The sequence below is a fragment of the Ursus americanus genome, chromosome 5, assembly GCF_024610735.1.
Source record: "Ursus americanus isolate L20-20 chromosome 5, mUrsAme1.1.p, whole genome shotgun sequence".
In the NCBI taxonomy this organism is placed as follows: Eukaryota; Metazoa; Chordata; class Mammalia; order Carnivora; family Ursidae; genus Ursus; species Ursus americanus.
In genome coordinates this window covers 30,412,751-30,435,319 of record NC_142131.1, presented here as the reverse complement: position 1 = coordinate 30,435,319, position 22,569 = coordinate 30,412,751, and the positions used below count along the sequence as shown (strand labels likewise).

Here is a 22,569-nt window from a genome sequence, read left to right as displayed (position 1 = left end):
CTGTAAGATAATAAATATGAGTATATACAACGTGTACTTACAAAGTATTGAGCTGCATTTATATGCATTTATGATATAAGCTTCATTTGTATGTGGTCAAAATTTGCCAGTTCTATAGGCTACTGTAGTATATAGTTACATAAAGGTCTTTGATAAGATTTTAATAGATCTACATTATCATGTTATTAATATTATATTAATGTCTGTCTACAAAAGAAAATCCCAAAGGATCTTTGTTGAAAACAGAAACACATCTACACACATTTTATGCTATCACCTTTTTTAAACTCTTAGACTCTTTCTTTCACTGGAGCTTGGGAAGAACCATGCTTGAATGAGTCATACATGCTTGCACCAGGAACTCTTTCTGGAAAGGTACTCTTGTTTACTCTTTTCATATTTGAAGCACTCACAGAAGATATTCCAGAAAAAAATAACCTTGACAAATAAGCCCTTGAATTTCTGACTTTCAAAAGCCACCAGGAAGTTTGCTTCTTTGAAAGCAGGGTAGGGTGACAAGTCACACTCAGGAACCAGAGGCATTCCTCCTGCTGTTGACCACTCACTCTGTGCATTCCTAATGGTAAGACCAGAGCTCAGAGACAGAAATAGAGAAACTAGAGGAAAGATTAGCTTGTTGCTTAGGCCTGCTCTTAGAGACAGGTGACTCCTGCAGTTATTTGGACTTGGACCCTTGGACCCTCTCCCTAGAGTGTATAATTCCAGTTGAATTGACTCTTTTTTTTTTATAATGATTTTTTATTATATTATGTTAGTCACCATACAGTACATCCCGTTTCCGATGTAGTTGAATTGACTCTTGCCTTTTAAAGGCATGGTTACGTGCTGCGGGCAGATCCCTGCCATTTTTTTTTAAAGATTTATTTATTGGGAGAGAGAGAGAGAGTACAGAGGGGCAGAGGGGTAGAGGGAGAGAAGGAAAGAAGCAGACTCCCTGTCGAGTGCAGAGCCAGACACCAGGTCGGATCTCACAACCCTGAGATCATGACCTGAGCCAAAATCATGAGTTGGATGCTTAACCAGCTGAGCCACCCGGGAGCCCCCCTGCCTTTTTTTTTTTTTTTTTATTGTGATTACTTTGTGTACCAATGTCAGCAGTTGTGCTACATGATTGGCTCAAAATGCAACTTGGCTCTGCCCCCAGGAATCCAGAAGTAGCCTGTGACTAGAGTTACTGGTTTAAAGATCAAAGGTCTGTGAATATTGTTTCCTTTGCAACCTGGAGACGTCAGGGTAGTCTCTGGCACTTTCTCATTGCTCTCCATCAATAGCACTATAGTGTCAATGTTCAGATTCATTGCAATCAAAATGAACCTTGTTTAGTTCCGAGAATTGTATGGATGCTGAATAGTGTCAAAATTATCATTCCAGTTTCCTTATACTTTCTCTCTTCCCATCAGACCTTGAGAAAAATCAAAGGCTTACAACTCTTTGAAAAGTTTTTTTGTCCTTTTTGATTAAATAGTATAACAAGGCAATAGAATACTCAAATAATGCCAGAAGCGAAAGTCCCCTGTTAGTACCCACTCCCTACCCTGAGTAGCCATTTAAAGTAGTTAAGTGTATACCTCCCCTCCCTTGTTTTCTGGATATAATATGTTTTATGTGTCTGTAAAAATGAGATTACTGTTTACACTGTTTGAAAAAGAACTTTCTCACTGAGCAGTGTAACTTGGACATTTTCCAGATCAGTTTAGAAAGATCTACCTCATTCTTTGCAAGTAGTTACATGGTGTGCTTTTCATGGCTATACCATAGTTGATTTAACTTTTCCCCTCACTCTGGCTTCTTTTTCTTTCATTTTTTTAACAAATGAGGAGGAGGTGAAAATCTCTGCTATCAGCACTAGAGGCTGTCCAGCTACATCTGGTTCTAAAGTCACAGATGACATTAGATGGATGACAACCTGAGTTTCTAGCCAAGCGTTAATGTTTCACGTGGATTAGACAGTATTTATATTGCAAACCAGTAACCTGTTGAGGGTATAAAACTTTATTTCTGTAGGAATAAAATCAGAAATTTATCTGATCATTGTTCCCTTCCTAAGTGTGTTGCCACTCAAGAAAATGGATTTTGAACTACTTTTCCAAAAAGAGTTTTAGTTGTCTCTGTGCCTTGTGAGTGAAGACCACTGACCAATAAATACAGGCGATTTACTTCTTAGCTACTAAAAACTTGTCTCACATATATGTATTTGTTATAAATACTGATTGCTAATGTTTAAGAACATTAAATCTGTGTCTTGCACCTAAAATCTGCCTTCTTGGGGCACCTGGAGAGCCCCCCCCACCCCCGTCGGGCTCCCAGCTTAGCGGGGAGTCTCCTTTTCCCTCTCCCCCCCTGCTCGTGCTCTCTCTCTCTCTCTCAAATAAATAAATAAATCTTAAAAAAAAAAAAACTGCCTTCTTACCAAAGACTGCGTCCTACAAATATTGCAAAACTGGTACTCAAATATAGATCAGTAAAGTATGTGCTCATTCACGAGCGCAACAGCAACTAAGCCCCAAAGAAAGAGCATGAAAGCCAGCATTCTTCTTCCACATGCATCACATACTTCTGCCTTGGCACCCTGAAAGATCTCAGACAGTCGTACAACTGCGGAGGCAGCTAGTTTCTGCAGTCCTAGAGCACGTTGGCTCTAGGCTTGTAAATGGCCTTGATTACTATGTGAGATGCATAATGCTCTTATTAGCGCCACACTGATTAGCGCTGTGCAGTAACCGCTTTCTGTAATACCCTAATTGAGGTTCTTCCATACATGGAATTTACATTATATGTAGATAAATCCCTCAGTATGACATTTTGATGGGTATTTTTTAACAAAGTCCAGAGGACAATTAGAACCACCACCCACACCAAGAATCACTTCTTTTTTTTTTTTTATAAGACAAGAAAGGCATGGTGCCAACAGAGGACTCATTTAAGACAATCCATTTTTCTAAGTGCAGATGAGTGTCTAAATGCAATAACCCACTTCCCTAGTTGTATGGGTCCTGGTTTCATATTCTGGTCCTTCATTCCTATTGATGTCTCCCTGCTTCCTGCTGGTGGTGGTTTAGGTGTTATATCACTCTCAAATTCAGATGTAAACCATACTGAAATCGAAATGGGGAGGGGTCCCAGGAATTCATGGCTGAATAATTATGGTGGTCAGTGTTCTACCACTTCATTCTTTTATTCATTTTGGATCCAGATAATGGTATTTTAGTTTATCAAAGCATCTGCAGGGCCATTTCTCAAGACTGTCACTGTGTCTGTCCCTCATCTGGGACACAGAATATCATCCATCAGTCTTTGATCCCCTTTCCCAGGGCCATGTCCTAAAAGGGGAGTAGCATTGGTCTCCCTTTCTAGGACTCCCTCCTCCCACTCGAGGGTCATCCTCCCTTTCTCCAGGTCAGATGGTTGTGATATAGAAGGAAAGAGTTAGGGACCAGGTATGGCACAACCTGTCTTGGCTACTTTCATCTACTTCTTAAGTATTGAATTGGATTGTATCTCTAACTTGAATGTTAGAAACTTAAGAATTAGCTCTTTGTTCAGGACCCAAATCAGAAAAGAAATTTCGCTTGGGCTCTGTTGAAAATACTCTTTCAGATAGACACCTCTGCTCCTTCTGTACTCCCACCATACTTTCTTCATAACCTGTTCCAGCATGTGTGGGACTGTTTGTTGTATCTGTTAACTAATCTGCCTCTTCCCCTAGACTAGAACTCCTCGAGGGCAGAAAAGAAGTCTTACTAGCCTCCACTTTGTGGAACATTGTGACTAGCACATGTAGATACTCAATGAAAATATGAATGAATAAACAAAGTAAATTAAGGTGATCACCAGGCAGTAGGGAAATGCAAATTAAAATCATGATGAAATACCATTACACACCTACTAGAATGGCAAAAACAAACAAACAAAAAACAAAAACAAACAAAAAACCCAAACAGACAAAACAGTGGTAGGAAGGATCTGTAGCAGCTGAAAGTATCACACACAAGTGAAGGGAATGTAAAATGATACAGCCATTGTAGAAAACAGTTTGGCAGTTTCTTATAAAACTAAACATAAACTTATCCTATGACTCCACTAACCTGCTCCTTGGTATTTACCCAAGCAAAAAGGAAAACTTTGGGACACAAAGCACCTGACTGAAATGTTGACAGCTGCTTTATTTATAATCACCTAAAACTGGAAACGATCCAGCTGTCCTTCAAATGGTGAGTGAACAAACTGCCATCTAGCCACACAAGGCAGTTGTACTCAGCAGTGAAAAGGAGCAAACTGTTGATAAGTGTAACAATCCGCACAGATGGATTATTCTAAGTGTATAAAGCCAGATTGAAAAAGCTGTGTACAGTAGAATTCCATTTAGATGACATCCTGGAAAAGGTAAAACTATAGGGACAGAGAACAGACCAATGGTTATCAGCGGCTAGCAAGGGAGGAAGGGTTGACAGCAAAAGGGCAGCAGGAAGGAATGTTTTGGGGTGATGGAACCAGTCTGCCTCTTGATTATGATGGTAGCTACATGACTATTCATTTATCAAACTCATAGAACTGGTAATCTGAAAAGGTAATAGATTTTACAGTATATAAATTACTAATTTAATTTGAAAAAATAAATCAAGGTTTGCTGTTTAGTGTGAATTTTAAAAATGTCAAAAGAAAACTAGTCTTATTAGCCTGCAGTGATTTGTCATGTGTTCAAATACTCACACAAACGCACTGTGAGAGAGTGTGAGTGTGTTTTCATTTAGCAAATGTTTAAGGAGCACCTGTCTATGGACCATGACTTGCTATAGGCACTGAGAATGTATTGGTGGGTAACAAAAGCAGAGTTCCTACTCTCCCAGTGCGGAGAGGGACAGAGAGTAAACGTGTCACCAAATCAATGCAGTTGACAGCTTTGGATAGCAGTAAGTGCTGTGGAAACAATAAGACAGGCTTTGGTGACAGAGTGGAATTGAGGGTTTGGCCTCTCTGAAGAGGTAACTTTAAACTGACCTGGAAGGTGGGAAGGAGGCACCAACGTATGCAAATATTCAGGCAGAGCAGTCCTGGCAGGGAAAATACCAAATGCAAAGACAAAGCTTGGTGATGCCGGGGAGATGGGGAGAAGTGGGTGGCTTTGAGGTCTGTTGGAAAGGTGGAGCTTGCAGAGAGATCGGACCTTGAAGGTGGTAAGGGCAAAAGAGGAATCGAGGATGAGGTACTGGTTTTAGGCATGAATATCTGGGTGGCTGACAATGTATCATTGGCTGAAACAGGAACATTGAAAGAAAAACAAGAGTTTTCTTTAGTAGTAGAGCAGGAAATCAGGAGTTGCATTTGGACACAATAACTTGGAGATGCCCATTAGACACCTCTGTGAAGATGTCAATAGGCAGGTGGAGGTGGGTTTCTGGAGACCTAGAAAGAGGCTGTGTGTCAGAGACAGTGGCATATAGATGGTGCTGAAAGTCATAGAAATACACGAGTCTGCCTAGAAAGAACCTATATCCAGAAAACAGGACTGACGATCAATATTTAGGATATACCGACTTTGGAGAGCTAGTGAGAGAAAAAGTCAGCTAAGGAAACTGAAAGAAAACCAATGAGGTGGGAAAGAAACCAGCACATGTTGTAATGAGGAAGACAAGGGAAAAAGTTCTTCAAAGAGAAGAGAATGATCAGCTATATGGAATGATGTAGACAATTCGAGTAAGAAGAGGATAGAGAAGTGCCTATTAGATTTGGCAGGACAGATGACCTTGACTGGCATAGCTTCTGTGGACTTGGGGGCAGAAGCCCATTTGGGGTGAGAAAGTGGAGACAGTTGCTCATGACCATTCTTTTGAGAATGGGGACAGAGGAGTAGCATTGCAACTAGAGAGGCATGTGGGGGGCAAGGTAGGGTTTTTTCTTAGATGGCAGAGATGGGTGTGCTGATGGAATGACCCATCAAGTAAGGTGAGAGAACACCATGACGAGAGCCGGAGAGAAGGGACAGGTAATTACAGTTCTGTAATTGAGAGAGAGAAGGAGGAGAGAGAGTCTCAAGGACAGACTGGCCTTGGAATGGTTACAACAGACCAACTGCCAGTGCTCCTGAGGGAAGGCAGAGGGTGCAGACAGGCGCAGGTGGGTGGGGAGATTCAGGAGTGAGAAGGAAAGATGTATGTAGTTCTCTCTGTGTTTGTGTTCTCAAAGAAAACAGGAGGTGGGTGTCAAGTGCAAGGAGTAGAGTAGACTGCTAGAGATTTGAAGAGAGACAGAAGGAGGGGTACAACTGAGTTTTGGAGGCTGGGGAAAAGCATATTGCAAAAAACGGGGAGAGAAAAGAGTGGACCCCACCCCCTTTATATAAAGCAAGAGCACAGTGCGTGTGCGCACACATACACCAAGCAGGGGGCCGGAGCCCCACTTCACAGCTAATGAAGTACAGAAGGATGTGAACCGCAGTGATCAGGCTAAAGTTAGGCTGCTGGGCAGAAGAATCTACCCCTGAAGAAACTGCATTTTAAGCTGAGGAGAGGGAGCCTCTGGACCAGCTAGCTCTCCTCCGGGATTAGATTCAGTTTGTAGTCCAGTTTCCTCCGTGGGCGGAAAACTGCTCAAATGGAATCACATCGCAGTCAGTCTCTTCCCCCAGTGATGTGATGTTTGGGAGCAGTGAGAGTGAAGGGCTGTATTTCTAAGACCAGGTGTCAGAAAGGAGACAGGTCATTGGAGATGCCTTCAGAGAAGTCCAAGCAAAAGCCAGGAGCCTGAGGTTTCATAGAGAAGAACTGAACTTCTTTAGTTTAATTGCTGTCAATCATGTGAGCAACAGAGCTGTAACTGCAAAGAGAGGCTATGGCTTTCTTAATGCTGGTGTAAGAAATCACCACAAACTGCCTGGTTTCAAACCACCCAAGTTTATTATCCTAAAATGCTGGAGGTTGGAAGTCTAAATGGGTTTGCAGGGCTCCTGGAGGCGGGAGGGGAGAAGACAGCCCTTGCCTTTTCCAGCTTCTGCAAGCTGCCTACATTCCTTGGCTTGTGGCCCTGGATACATCTTCCCAGCCAGCACTGCAGCACCTTCAGATGTCTCTCTGAGCTCCCACTTCCCTCGTCACATCTCCTTCTCTCTGTCTGTCTTTTATGAAAAGCTCTTCTACTTATGTAGGTCGGACCTTGCTCTATGATATAATCAGTCTACCTCAAGATCCTTAACTGAATTGCACCTTCAAGGTACCTTTGTCATATAGAGTCACGTGGTCACAGGTCTGGACATGGGGATGAGGACATCTTTGGGCAGGGAGGGAGCCCTGTTCTGGTGCCAGAAGCTTCCAGCTCTATCCACTAGTGTGATGTAATCCTGTGCTGTAGCTTTGCACTTGCTTCACTTAGCCATCTACAGCTTTTCTTTTGGTGTGTTAAACAGTATGATCTAGAGCTTCTAAAAAATAAAAAGATATTCTTTATAAGAAACTTTCAGATCAAATGTGAAGTGAACAGGGGCGCCTGGGTGGCGTAGTCGTTAAGCGTCTGCCTTCGGGCTCAGGGCGTGATCCCAGAGTCCTGGGATCGAGCCCCACATCAGGCTCCTCTGCGGGGAGCCTGCTTCTTCCTCTCCCACTCCCCCTGCTTGTGTTCCCTCCCTCGCTGGCTGTCTCTCTCTCTCTGTCAAATAAATAAATAAAATCTTTTAAAAAAAATGTGAAGTGAACAAGGTATGTTTTCTCTATTCCACCAATTTTTTTTCTGTGGTTTGGATATTTGGGACTTTGGACCTTCTCCTAAAGTTTATGATGTGGTTAATTTACCAATCCATAGAGTATGTATTAAATTCCCAGAAAATGTTTATTAATCATTTGATTGATGTAGCATGTCACTGATGTTTGTATCATTTGTCAACAAATTCTGCATTGATGAGCCAGTGTGCATAGACATGAGGCTGGGTGTGGTACACGACTCTGCTTCAAGTCCGGGTGGAGAAGATGCTGATATGTAATGTCAGCTTTGTGGCCCTGAGGAAGTTACATCACCTTCAGAATCTCACTTGGCTTCTGTGTAAATAATGAATAAATACACTGCTGTCCTGGGGATGCGGTATAAAACATCTGACTTTTGTTCACAAAAGGCCTTATAAATGCCACGTGTTGCTAAAAACTAAAATTTTGTCTCATGAAATTCATGTATGTCTCTATATATTTTCTCTCTGTTTTCAATTAAATTTGATACTCTTCATTATTTCTCTTTTAGAATCACGTTTGAATTTAGCTTTCAGCCATTTTATATTCATTCAAAAATTGGCTTCCTTTTAGTTCTTTTTTTCCCACTGTTATTTAAATTTTATGAATATTATTTTTTACTTATTATTTCATTTCAGCTTTTATTTAGTTCTTACGCTTAGCTTTAACTAGGGGACTATGGCAGTGGGATTCCTGGTTATTCTCAGCAGTTTTCCTTAGTTCTTAAAGAGATTTCTGTTTGTATCCCATTATACTTATTTTCATTATAGTAAAAATACTATTTAGAAATTTTAAATTGTCTTGATCTATTTTATGACATGCGCATATGGAGAGATACCACACCTGCCATTTCTTCACAATTGTACTGGTCAGGGTCCTGGCAGGAAACCAACAACACCCTCACAAGGGATCACTAAAGAGTCATGTGGAAATAATGAAAAGAAACCAATAGGGAATAATAAAGCACTGAGGAGCTAGCAGGAGGAGGGCATCTTGTACCTACCTGTGCCTCAAAGGGCACCAGGAGGGGGTGATTGCCAGAAGCTGACAAGAGCTGTGGCTGTAGGAGAAGGTCCCAGGGGATGAGCATTCCCACTGACAAATCTCCACCCAGCCAGGGGAAGGGAGGAGGGAAGCAAGGGAAAGAAATATCCTGAATGCTGCTCCCACCTTGCCAGACCCAATGGAAGCCAGTGGTCACACGAGCCAGTTGATGCCTCCATACCAGTCCACTTCCCAAAACACAGCAAGAGGGAGGGAAGGGGCAGTGATCTGGAGGAGCAAACAGAACATGTCCCAGCATAGAGGTCTATTGCAAAAAGTATTCCAAATTAATTTATCATGGCCCCTAGAATTCGGTTGTACAGAAACACACATGTACCCCCATACTTAAGCTCTGACCCCTTTGGTTTTTTTCTCTCAACACTGCTATTGGTGGTTGTAAAGTTGAGCTGCTTACTGTGGCTAATGCCCAGATCGGCTCATTCTTCTGTGGATATGAAGACTTAATACATTTGCAGTGTAGACACCTACAGTGATTGGGGAGGGGGGGGGTCCTTGCTTTCCCAGCAGGCCATCTGAGAGGCGCTCTCCTTCACTCTTCCATTCTTTCTTTTCTAGGGTGGAGCTTCAGCATGGGGTCAGCTTACCAGTTTCACAGTTGGCGTGTGTTCGTGATAGTCTGTGCGCTGCCCTGTGTCTCCTCAGTGGTGGCCCTCACATTCATGCCTGAAAGCCCACGGTTCTTGTTGGAGGTAACATGTATTACTATGAATATTCAAGGGAGCCACACACATTGGAAAAAGTTCCTTGTTAATTCTAGCAAAGTGTGTTTGCCTCTTTGGGAAGTACGTTTTCCCTGCTACCATGGAACCCTGAAGGGGTTGGCTCATGGAGACAGGCTCTAAAAGACAAGTGTGTGAAAAAGCTGCCTCGTGGCCAGAAAGCGCTAATGCTCTTCCTCAAGCAAGTAACTTCTCACTCCGTGAAAAGACTTTGTCCTACTTTTTTATACATGAAATTTTAGTAGCCAGAGATGCTATTTCGAGTTCTAGGCACATCCATTGAACTGCTCACATACTTAAGGAGATCCAGTGGGATATCCCATTTGTGCAATTACACCCCATTTGCTCTGACAACACAAGATGGTTATTGGAAGATCAGGGAGTATGAGTGTTTTTACTTTTAGCCCTTCATGGTCGGTTCGCATTTCTTAGGTTGGAAAACACGATGAAGCGTGGATGATCCTGAAATTAATTCATGACACAAACATGAGAGCGCGGGGTCAGCCTGAGAAAGTCTTCTCGGTGAGTACCTGCTTCTCAGTGATTCTTCTACACCAAGGGCAGGGAAACCTTTTCTGAAAAGGCCGGATTGTAAATTTTTCTCTCTACACCAGCTACGCTTGTCTTTCGGTTCCTCATATTCCCACTTCACGTAGACATGTTGCACTCACTGGCTCTGTGTGTGCCATTCGCTCTGCATGGAATGTTCTTATGTCCCTGTTACCAAGTCTATTCTCAGTGGGGAAGGCCAGTCTAAAGCAGTGAAAATTGGATGGATGGAATTTTTTGGAAGGAACAATGGTTTAAATCTTTTTACATAGGCAGTCATTCAATTAGACTAATAATGTTTTGTCTGAAGTAGCTTTAGGCAGACATACAGTAAGACATAAGGGGGACATAAATAAGATCTTCAGGGTTTTATAAATAACATCAACTATAGGTGTTAAAGCATATGAAGCAGTCCCTCATTAAATAGTCCACTGACATTTATTTATTTCATTTTTATTTAGGAAACACATTTTTCATAATGTAAATATAGACTTAGTTTGGCCTTTACCTAAATCATCACACATTCTTCATTAGCAAAAATTTTTATGCAATGTAATGGAAAAATGAAGGTCGGTAATGAATGTCCTTCATTGAGGACCTGGAAGTCTTTGAATAGGCCCATCTTTTAAGCAGATGCACAACAGAGGATGAATTTTTTTAAATTAAAGGATCATAAGGCTGGAGGAATCTTGAGGCATCATCTAGATACTCAATGTCACCTAACCCTTCTTAGCCAGGTGAGGAAAAATCCTTTACCAAAGGCATCTTCTGTGAAGGTGAGTCTTTCCAGGGCCTCACTGTGCTACTTACCTGCTTTTTCTTCCAGAATGTTTGAGTTACCAAATTCACACATGGTCATCCATGTTGTTACTCAATTAGGTGAGAACAGGAAGAAATAGTCTCAAAGAATGGGTAATCTCAGAGTCATTTATTATGTGACTTTCAAAGTCATTACACAATTCCACCATGACAAATTTGTCTTTTTCCTTATTGTGCCTACAACACAGTGAATCTGCATGCATTCCTCCAAACCCTCCTTTTTAAGCCCTTCTTCTTATGCCCCTACCTTAAATATTGTTTTACAGGACTCTGTTTTTAGCAATTTCTCTTTTAACCTTATATATTTTCCTTAGCTGATTCCAGCTATCTCGTAATGGACAATTCTTCTGAGCTCCAGACATACATGTCAAAGGCCTTTATGGACATCTTTCTATGTTCTTCCCAATCTGAATTTCTAAGTCTGAACTTAGCACCTTAAAAGTCTTCAAGCTGCTTCTTTTTACTAAATTCTATCAGAAGATACCACCAGTACCACCAAACTGGAAAACCTTAGAACTACCCTATTTCTTTCAACCCTTTATCCCCATAATATTGAAGGAATCACTCTGTCCTATTATTTCCATCCTAAATATCACTCATTTTTCCTTACTTTTGACCTTACTGCCACTGATTTCTTTCAGCCCTCATGACTCACTGCCCCCTGGCCTTGGACTGTTTTTCAGGAATCCAGAAGTCTTTGTAGTTGGCCAGGACCTTGTTTTCTCTCACAACTCAAGATGTTTGCACATGGTAGCTCTCACGCTTGGAATGGCCTCCAAGTGGTTTACATACATGACAAATGACCTACTTCTCCATAAGTCCTAGCTCAGATTCAGTCCCTGAAGGCTTCTCTCATTCCCAAGTCAACTTGGGTGTTCTGTAAAATACATCTCTCCCATCCAGTATAGATCTCCATTAGAGGTTTTTTTCTTTGTATGGTAATGCTGAGAGTAAGTGATATTTTGTTTGCATTTCCATCATCTAGTGCTAGACCTGGTACTCAGTGGGTGACCATGAATGAATGAACAAACAAACAAACATTGATGAGTAGAGAAGAAGAAGCCTCCCAAAACTAATATGTTGAGTAATAAGAACACCTCTGTGATTTAAAAAAAATCTAGAGTATCACAAAATAATGCCTACATGTAATCCATGGAGGATTTCAAAACAAATGATAGGCCTTCAGAGAAGAGAACTCAGCACTTGGCATTGTGTTGCTTTCTACAGGTCCACAGAATCAAAACCCCCAAACAAATAGATGAGCTGATTGAAATTGAGAGTGACACAGGGACGTGGTACAAAAGGTGTTTTGTCCGGATCCGCACGGAACTCTATGGAGTAAGTAATAGACCCGCCCTGAGCGCTGGCCAACATGTCGTCTTTACAATTGGTCAGAAGCAGGGTTTATTGTGACCATTCCATGAGTGGGGCTGTGCCCCCTTCTGTCCCGGACACCTTATTTTCCTGCACTGGGACCAGGTGAAAGGACCCCCCTGAGATAAGTGGGCTAGCCAAGACATTCTATCTTTGGGAAGGGAAGGTGCTAGGCAAGAAGTCTTGTCAGGGCTGGGACACACTGAAGTTTTAAGTTACTTTATCCATTGGCTTCCAGGAAGCTAAAAAAGTGAAACTTGCAGTATTTGGTTTCCTAGAGCCTTCAGCCTTGACATTTGAAGTTCCAATGAATCTGGCTGAAAGAAGTGTTTTTATAATTGGTGAAGGGGATTGGGGAGTGGGTCACTGCATAACCACACAAGGAAACTAACTCTTTAATATTTCACAGATTTGGTTGACTTTCATGAGATGTTTCAACTACCCAGTCAGGGAAAATACAATAAAGCTTACAATTGTTTGGTTCACCCTGTCCTTTGGGTAAGTAATATTTCAGTTCTTGGTGAGTGAAATCTTTACATTTCCACACGGTAACTTCCAGTCACACGGCTCTCCTTTCTTACACTGTTTGATGCTGTTAATATGTTAGGAAAGATTTTTTCTTTATTTCAGTTTAGATTTGCCGACCATGATAGTTTTTATATATGACTTACCTTATTTTGTCTTAATGCTGGGTGGCGAAACCAATAGTCCTTGGAAAGTCTGACGAGACTGTGGGTGATTTGCTCCCCGTGGCTTCTCCACCTTCCTCTCCTTGTTTGCTCGGCACCAGCCACACTGGCCTCCTTGCTTTTGTTTGAACATGCCAGAACGTTCCCCTCTCAGGGAACTGTCTTGGCACTGCTCCCCAGATATCGCCCAGCTCATTTCCTCACGTCTTTAAGACTTGGCTCAGGTGTCACCTTCTCAGGGTCACCTTCCGTAAGCACTTCCTTAACTGCGGCCCCTCAGCACTCCCTACCCCCTCCTCAGCCCTATTATTCCCCTAGAGCACCTTCCATCTTCTAATATACAAAACATTTCTTTGTTCTGTAGAGAATAAAGCTCTGTCTCCCCCTCTGTGGAAGCTCTGTGAGAACAGGGGTTTTAAACTATTTTGTTCACTGCTATGTGCCCCGGCACATGGTAAGTGTTCAATAAGTAGTTACTGAATGAATAAAACCACCATATATGTGTTCTAAGAAAAGAGGAGGTGGGAAGAAAATATCAGAATTTTATTTGCTAATGGCTTTAGAATATTTGTGTCCAACTCTATTTTGCATAATTTACTGTTTAAAAGAGGCAATTAGATAATACCCTACACTTTCAGGTCAGTTGGCTCTTAACGCCCTAGTAGAGCCCAACATGTACGCTGCAGATTCTATCTGTAAACATGCCTAAATTAAAACAGGTGAGTGGTCAGAGATGGTCGATCTTTCATAGTGCCATGAGGGGTAGGAAAAGGAGAGACAAGGCAAGTGTGGATCAGAAGACCTAAGGCCTCACTCTGCTCTGTGACTTGGAGACACTATCAAGTTTTATTTCCTTATTTCCAAGTTAAGAGGGTTGATTCAGAATATGTAAAGTAATTCCCACTCAAGTTCTAGAAGACACATCAATCAATGAAGGCAGAGAAGGCTAAAAAGTATCTACTCTGTACTAAACACTCAACTAGGTACAAAGATAAGTAGTCAAAAGTTCTACTCTTGATGTGGAGATTTACATGGTAATATCTGGTTTGCTCTTATTTTGTTATTTATTGCTGACCACATTTTAAGCTTTGTGGTTTCCACAGTGCCTCGCATTTGATGATATTCAGTGAATGTTCACTGAATAAATAAAAAATTAGCTGAAACTCCTCCATGTCATTGATGATGTGTGTTCCAGGCTAGCGTGCTTACCTCGTTGTTGCCACTTCCGAAGACTTTTGTCCTGAGTGTATGAGTAGAGAGCAGTGTGGTAGATGTTCTATTCCTGAGTCATTTCTGATTTAATGGCCACCACTCACACCCCCACAGTGATTCAGTCATGGTCTATGGAAGGAAGGGGTTGGACATCTATGGAATCGTAAGGCAGAGATGTTCTAGAAATCCTGATGGCAGTGGTGATGATCAACACTGAATAATCTTTTGAGCACTCACTATCTGCGAGGCACTGTGCATCCCGTTTAACCAGAGTCAGGAAGGTGGTACTGTCATGGCTCTGATATTAGAGACGGGACACTTCAGGCTGAGGTGAGTGTGCATCAGAAGAATCACCTGGAGGACTGCACCTCCACAGTTTCTGAGGCAGCCGTTCTGGATGGCACTGGAGAGTACATTTGTAACAAGTTTTCAGGCAATGCTGGGCTCGTCCAGAGATCCTACTTGGGGAACCACCAACTTAGAGCAGCAACCTCTATAGAAATAAAATGCAAGCCACATATGTCATTTTAAATCTCCTAGTGGCCACACGAAAGAAAATAAAAAGAAACAGATGAAATTTATTTTAATAATATACTTTATTTAGCTCATTATGTCCAAAGTAGTATAATTTCAACATATAATCAATATAAAAGTGATTAATGACTTAATTTTACATTCTTTTTTTCGTAAGTCTCCAAATTTGGTATTTTATACTTAGAGCAGATCTCATTCGGACTAGCCACATTTTTTTAAAGTTTTTATTCGAACTCCATTTGGTTAACACACAGTATAATATTAGTTTCAGATATACAACATAGTGATTCAACATTTCCATACAATACCCGGTGCTCATCACAGCAAACACACTCCTTAATCCCCGTCACCTATTTCATCCATTCCTCCCCCTCCCGTGCCCACCTCCCCTCTGGTAATCATCAGTTCTCTGTAATTAAGAGTCTCTTTCTTGATTTTCCTCTCTTTCTTTTTTTTTCCTTTGCTTGTTTATTTTGTTTCTTAAATTCCACATATAATTAAATCATATGGTATTTATCTTTCTCTGACTGACTTATTTCACTTAGGATAATACTCTCTAGCTCTATCCACATTATTGCAAATGGCAAGATGTCATTCATTTTTATAGCCAAGTAATATTCCATTTATATGTACATATATGTATACACACACATACACACACACACACCACATCTTCTTTATCCATTCATCAGTCAATGGACATTGGGCTCTTTCCATAATTTGTCTACTGTAGATAATGCTGCTATAAACATCAGGGTGCTTGTATCCCTTTAAATTTGTATTTTTGTATTCTCTGGGTAAATACCCGAATTGCTGGATCAGAGGCATTTTTCCAAAGAAGACATACGAATGGCCAACAGACATATGAAAATGCACCATCACTGATCATGAGGGAAATACAAATCAAAACTACAATGAGATATCACCTTACACCTGTCAGAATGGCTAAAATCAGCATAAGAAAGAACAGATGTTGGAGAGGATGAACAGAAAGGGGAGCCTTCCTGCACTGTTGGTGGCAATGCAAACTGGTGCAGCCACTCTGGCAAACAGTATGGAGCTTCCGCAAAAAGTTAAAAATAGAGCTACCCAGGACCCAGCAACGGCACTAGCCACATTTCAACTGCTCAGTAGCCACATGTGGTTAGTGGCTACTATACTAAAGAGCACAGCAGAGTGACTGAGCTGTCACCTGCTAGAATCGTACATAAGAGGGTAAGGCAGAAAGTGGAAATAACCTGGACTTTCAGATAATAACCCAAATGACCCTTTCCCCAGCCTTGAACCACTTGAGAAATGGATCCCTACCCTCAGGCTAACAGTATCACAGTACTGTAGAAAGCGAGAAATAGTCCCCATTAGTAAAGAGGTCATTCTTTAATAGTACTCAGTGTTTTTGGACCCCAGGAGTTTGTACCACCAGACTAGGGGATGGGGTTCCCCAGTGAAGCCTGGGGTGATAAGAAAAAACATCAGGGTCAGGAAGCCCTGTGTTAGTATATGATGCATGTCCCTGCCCAAAGGCAGAGTGCAGGACTCCCATCCCTGGGGCTTCCCAGGCCGTCTCTCTGACGGGGAGGGGGCAGTACAGATGATGGCTCAATGATTCCTCATGTTGCAGGGAGCTGATCAGAATCACAAGTGCTTCTCCAGGAACCCCTGCCTCTCTGAAAATGTCAGGGGGGCAGTCACTGAACAGGTGCACTGATACCCATACACACTCCCGTTTCTTTGTCTTTGCAGGTACTATGGATTATCTGTGTGGTTCCCTGATGTCATTAAACATCTGCAGTCGAACGTGTTGCCCATTGAAAAGATTGAGAGAGAAAAATTTTCAAATTTAGGTGTTAACTTTACAATGGCAAATCAGTTGCACATGGGAGCGGAATACGAGAATGGCAGGTCCGGAAACTTCAAAATAACTTAATCTGCTATCTGTTCTGAAAAACGTCTTTCTTCCTAACCTTCACTGCACAGAATCATGCACTGTTGTTTGCTTGTTTTTATTGTTGTTGCTGTTATTTTTTAGTTTGTACATTAGTAATTTTCAAACTGAATTTAAACACTTCCAAATGGGCTTTTAAAAGAAAGGGTATATGTGTATCAGTACTTGACTTAAAACTGCTTCTGAAACCGTCGCTTCACATTTGTGAAGTAGCAGAATTAACTGGTATGAAAAGAAAATTTAGAGAGACGCTGGAAAGCCACAGAAATAAGTCACAGAAGAGAAGAGTGAGGAGTACGAGGAAATAAGATGGGTAATGGTGTTACTTAATTCAGAGAGGGGACCCAAAGTGTAACTTGATGCCTGTCTCCTACCCCTGAGAAAGGGGACCACTTTTCAGAAGCCCTTCCTTCTCCACTAGGCTGAATCAAGAAGTAGCGTTACATTGTATCAGGAAGATTTCCCTTAGAGAACAGGAATGATTCCCCAAAGTTCAGGGCTTTGAAAATATGGAATAAGTTAGCAAAGGACGTTTTTGAAGGTGGAATCTAGAATGCATCTTTTTTTTTTTAAAAGGTTTTATTTATTTATTTGACAGACTGAGAGAGAGCGTGAGCACAAGCAGGGTGAGTGGCAGGCAGAGGAAGAGGTAAAGCAGGCTCCCCACAGCAGGGAGCCTCACATGGGCCTCGATCCTAGAACCCTGGGATCATGACCTCAGCCGAAGGCAGACACTTAACCAACTGAGCCACCCAGGCGCCCTGGAATGCTTCTTGATAAGGAGAGAGAACTGGCTCAGGAAGGTGGTTCCAGTGCATTCTTTCAGGGAGGGAAAGGGACAAACAAAGCCGTTTGTTTCTATCCATAAGTTGTTTTCTGAACAAATAATGGCTGATGTGAGCTCCTGATGGTTTACATCATTTTAGGAAATTGTACCAAACGCAGAACTGGTAAAAGTAAAAATTATAAAAAACTGAACAAAGTTCTTCAGGGCAAAACCACTTGGAAGGATGAAAAAGAATTCTATAGGATGCTTACGGTTTGTATAATGAAAGGGAGAATTATGAAGTAGGAGATAATTGTTTAAATTGGCAGTTGCGCGAGGGGCCTAATCCTTATGCAAGCCATGTAGGATCGCTTTCACTCTCCCACATAAAATACCAGCCCGAGTCTGCGCTTGTTTTACCACGGAAACCTTAGAGTCACGTGCTCTGTAATGGTAGGGTAAACATTTACTTCATTTATTTTTAAAAGTATTGTTACTCCATTAGAAACGTCTGATATGTTTGTGTCTCTGACATATTTTGAATGACGCTTGTTAAAGTTCTAAGCTGACTCTTCAGTCACCACTAGGAAATTTTTTACATTAGCAATATAAGGATTAACCATTTTAATAGTATTAAAATCCCTGTGAAACATATATATTTATTTTAGAAGGTGTTAGAATTTTTATTCATTTTTTTGTTTGTCTTTCAGGGAAATGTGAAATGCCACTAGAGAACTCATTTTTTACAAAGAGCTTTTCTACTCAATATCATAAAATGGCACCTCTTTTCAAGGCTGTGCTACTGCTCTGGATGGAATAGCCTCCGGGGTAGACTCTCGGGAAACAAACCAAAGGTGTAGAGTAGTGTGTGTCCTTTGCTAGCGCTCTATGAACAGAGTGCTCCTCAAGAGTACACGGGAAAGTGGCCACACTGGCCATCTCTGGGCGAAAGAACTGGGAGGCTCGGAGATGGCTGGGAAAAGACTTATTTTATCCTTTTTCGGTGTTTTCAATTCTGTACCCTGTGTACTCGGGCTATATATTATCCATTCATAAAAAACCTAAAATGGTTTTCCCTTTCTAAATTCAGTTTTATTTCAGAAAATTGATAATATTCTTAAAATGTGCCACTATTGGGGCGGCTGGGTGGCTAAGTTGGTTAAGGTCCTGATCTCAGGGTCATGAGAGCAAGTCCCATGTCATGCTCTGCACTCAGTGTGGAGCTAGTTTAGGATTCTCTCTCCCTCTCCTTCTGCCCCTACCCTGCTCACTCATTCTCTCTCTCTCTCTCAAAAAAAAAAAAAAAAAAAAAGCCATTATTTACCCTTCTTTAGTGGAGAAATGTACGGTTTAGATGGTTTTACTCTGGACCCCTGGAGTAGAGGTTGAAATAAGATTACTTTTTAAGATGGTGGTGTGTTAGGCCACAGCGCACTTCAAGCTGATAAGAACAAACAGGCATTAAGGTGAGAACAATTTTGAAAGTACTAAAGGGTCTTATAGCTTTTAAGTCAGTCAGCTTGCTTGCCTGGGACGCGCAGACCCTTTCTGCCCTGAGTGGTATTTGGTGTAGTAACTTATTCTCCATTTGAACAAGCATTCTCCTCTCAGTGACTGGCTAAGTATATGTTCATGGTCTCTCAGTAACTTACTGAGACACAATGATGACTATCGATCCATGTTTTCTGGGAGTTCTTACCAACACAGACATATCTGAGTTGCAGACTCTTTTAAGATGTTAGGATCATCATGACTGTTATCATCTCACCATCTAGAATCCCCCCCTTGCAGCACCCAAAAAGGTATCTGAGAAGGTTTCATTATTCTATGCTTTTCCACAAATAAGCAGAGCTCTCTCATCACGCTGCTTGGTTCAAGGAAGACCTGTTGGCTTTGAGAAGAAAAATATTCATAGAAAGTAGAGTGACCTATGAGTTTCTTTCTATGAGCCCCAAGTCCATCATTCCTCACATAAATGAAGCAGAATTCTCATGTTCTCTCTTCAGAATCACCAGAAATCCCTGTATAAGAATGAAGCCTTGAATTTTTAGCTTAGGAAACAGACTTTCATAAAGAGTGAGCATGGGAGCACATTCTTAAGTTAGAGCCATTTAACCTCAAATAGAGAATTTTCAAATAAAGGCATATGATCAAGAGCAAGAGGGTAGGATTGAAAAATAAGGAATCGGTAGCCACAGTTGATCTCCAAACTCTCTACCTTCAGTAGCATCCTCCACAGTCTTTTAGCAACATTGCCAAAGCTAAATGAAGTTATCTTGAATGCCAGCTCTTCTGCTGGAAAATAATATCGGTGAGCCAGGAGATAGCCAAAGGACAGGCTGCATGAGGAAAGGGGGGGAATCTAAGAGCCTAGAAGATCTGGAGGCTAATGTCTTTCTGGAGAGTCTGTGGTGGACAGATCTCTCAACCCTGTTGGACACAGTCATTGATAAGAATTTTTCTCTGTGTGTTTTGGGCAGATTTGTAGGAATGAAGTTCAAATCTGTAACTTTCAAAGATTCACTGTTTAAGGCCTGCGTCTTTGAGAATGTGACTTCAGTGAACACCTACTTCAAGAACTGCACATTTATTGACACTGTTTTTGATAACACAGGTAGGTGTGCTACTTAGCTCTACCTGGGGCCTCTTCACATGGCCCAGTTCTAGGCAGAAACCTGATACTGTTGTGATAGTGTGGGCACAGGCTTATGGGGAAAGTAGATATTGAAGTATAAAGGAATGAATTTCCTTAATCAGGTTGGATCATAGTTAAGCTTTTATTATTGGTCTCTGTCAGATTTAATGCAACTGGGACTTGCTGAAGTTCCGAGTTAAAAACAAAAACAAAAAAAAACTTGGGGCACCTGGGTGGCTCAGTCGGTTGAGCATCCAGCTCTTGATATTGGCTCAGATCATGATCCCATGGTCATGAGATTGAGTCCGGTGTCAGACTCCACACTGAGCATGGAGCCTGTTTAAAATTGTCTCTCTCTCCCTCTGCCCCACCCCCACCCACCCTGCTCACGTGTGTGTACAATTTCTCTCTCTGTCTAAAAAAAATATATATATATATATATATCCTTTGAGTAATTTTTTTAAAGATTTTATTTATTTATTTGAGAAACAGAGCACAGGTGGGTGGAGGGGCAGTGGGAGAAACAGACACCCCGCTGATCAAGGAACCTAACAAGGGTCTCAGTCTCAGGACTCTGGAATCGTGACTTGAGCCAAAGGCAGATGCTTAACCCACTGAGCCACCCAGGTGCCCCTCCTTTGATTACTGTTTGAAGAAAAAAATTACCCTGTGGCTTGTTGGTTTATAAATCTGGCTTCAAAATTTGATGTCTACTTAAGTGATCATGCCTGAGCTGTAGTGAATAGAGATGGACAACATATTATGTTGGCTTTGCTTAATCAAATAGTTTTTGAGTCCAATCCTGGTAATGGAGTTTGGAAAACTCCCCAGGGGAAAAGAGGAGTAGGGGGGAAACTGATTGAGCACCTATTATATGCTGGTTCCTACTCTCATTAGATGCTCATTATCTCATTTGGTGAGATAATAGTGGAGACTTGGAAAAATTAAGTAATTTGGCCACATTCTTAGACCTGGTGACAGCAAACTTTTGAGATCAGTTTTATCTGATTGCAGAGCCCATGGTTTCCTACGTCTACCCTCTGATGTGTCTGTCCTTTGAGTCCAAAATAAGAGCCCAGCACTGGCAGGAGTATAGCGCTACCTTGTTGCCAACCCTGCCTTCTTGGTGCTCAGACAGGAAGCAGCTCTGCCCAGCTCCAAAGGAGAGTGGAACCAGGTGTCTTCAGGTTTTTTAAAACAGTGCTATCACTATCTTCTAACCCATTCAACCTCAGAAGACCAGCTTTTTAGGCAGGTCTTGATCAGCAAGGAAAATAACAGTTTTATTCCCACTGCCTTTTAGCAGAACCCACCATTCTTCTGCAACCCCTCCTTGGATAGGTCCAAGTTCAAGGAAAAAAATATCAGCAGCGAATGCTAGTGACCTTCCGATAAGAGCGACTCTTACTCCTTTGTGCATCCTCCCCTTTGACCTCAACTTCTATATCCAGCCTCATGGGCCCAACGAAAATCCTTTTCGTTCTCTTTGCCTCAGAGTCCCATAAAATAGCAATGATAAGGCTGATTCATACACATTTTGAAACAAATTGTTTTTGTAATTGTAGTATGCAAGCTATTAGTACTATAATGATAGTACTTATGTAACATGATAATTAGAACAAAGTGACACTATAAAGGAGTAAGCAAGTAATATAATTATGATGGCCAACCATAAGAAATCAGAAAATAACTGGACCCTTTAATGTGTTCTTTTATTCAACAAAGGTATCCTTCATTCAGCTACTTTGTAATGTGAGGTTCTAGACTAGTCCCTGCGCTTTGACCAGGCCCTGAAGCCCTCAAGTTTACAATGCGATGTTTCTTTCCTGAATTCTTAACTGGCTTTCTTAGACCGGTGCACAAGTATAAAGAGCTTGATGAATTGTCTTTGTGTCCACAGATTTTGAGCCGTATAAATTCATTGATAGTGAATTTCAAAACTGCTCATTTTTGCATAACAAGACGGGATGCCAGGTTACCTTCGATGATGACTACAGTGCCTACTGGATTTATTTTGTCAGCTTCCTGGGGACATTGGCAGTGTTGCCAGGCAACATCGTGTCTGCTCTCCTGATGGACAGAATTGGGCGCTTAACGATGCTAGGTATGTGCTTGGTTTCATGTAAAATAAAAGAGCTGCCCTTGCCGTCTCCGGGGAGCCTGGTTCCCACTGTACTCCCTGCCCCCTTAGGGATTTGCATCCCACAGAGATGAGGAGAAATCCCTTAAGACCTTTCATTAGGGCTAAATTTCAGTGAAAATTATGTCTAATTACATTTCATTTGAGCAGCTTCCATGAGTTGACAGACTGAAGAACTAATTACGTGTGACTAACGTATGTTTTTCCACTTAAGTAACTGAGTAATTGACGAAGTGCATTTCATGTTTGCTGCGTTCAGAAGGCAGTTGGAGAGGCAAACCTCTATACAGGTGAGGCTACCTGTACCTGAGCTTTTGGAGTCCAGGCCACAGCTTCCCCTTGGGATTCAGTTTTGCTGAGAGATGTCAGAGACCCAAGGATCATTCTCTCCT

At 41.6% G+C, this 22,569-nt stretch overlaps 1 protein-coding gene across 2 annotated transcripts in view; it reads left to right on the top strand.

Moving 5' to 3' along the window:
- The window catches only part of SV2C (synaptic vesicle glycoprotein 2C), a 375,875-nt gene that overhangs the window by 326,259 nt on the left and 27,047 nt on the right, over positions 1-22,569 (top strand). For both annotated transcript variants that reach the window (XM_087862062.1, XM_087862061.1), the window contains exons 5-11: positions 9,351-9,484; positions 9,947-10,036; positions 12,110-12,220; positions 12,666-12,754; positions 16,435-16,593; positions 19,883-20,016; positions 21,938-22,141. In XM_087862062.1, coding sequence (XP_087718188.1) covers positions 9,351-9,484; positions 9,947-10,036; positions 12,110-12,220; positions 12,666-12,754; positions 16,435-16,593; positions 19,883-20,016; positions 21,938-22,141 — 921 coding nt within the window. The remainder of the gene's footprint in view (positions 1-9,350; positions 9,485-9,946; positions 10,037-12,109; positions 12,221-12,665; positions 12,755-16,434; positions 16,594-19,882; positions 20,017-21,937; positions 22,142-22,569) is intronic.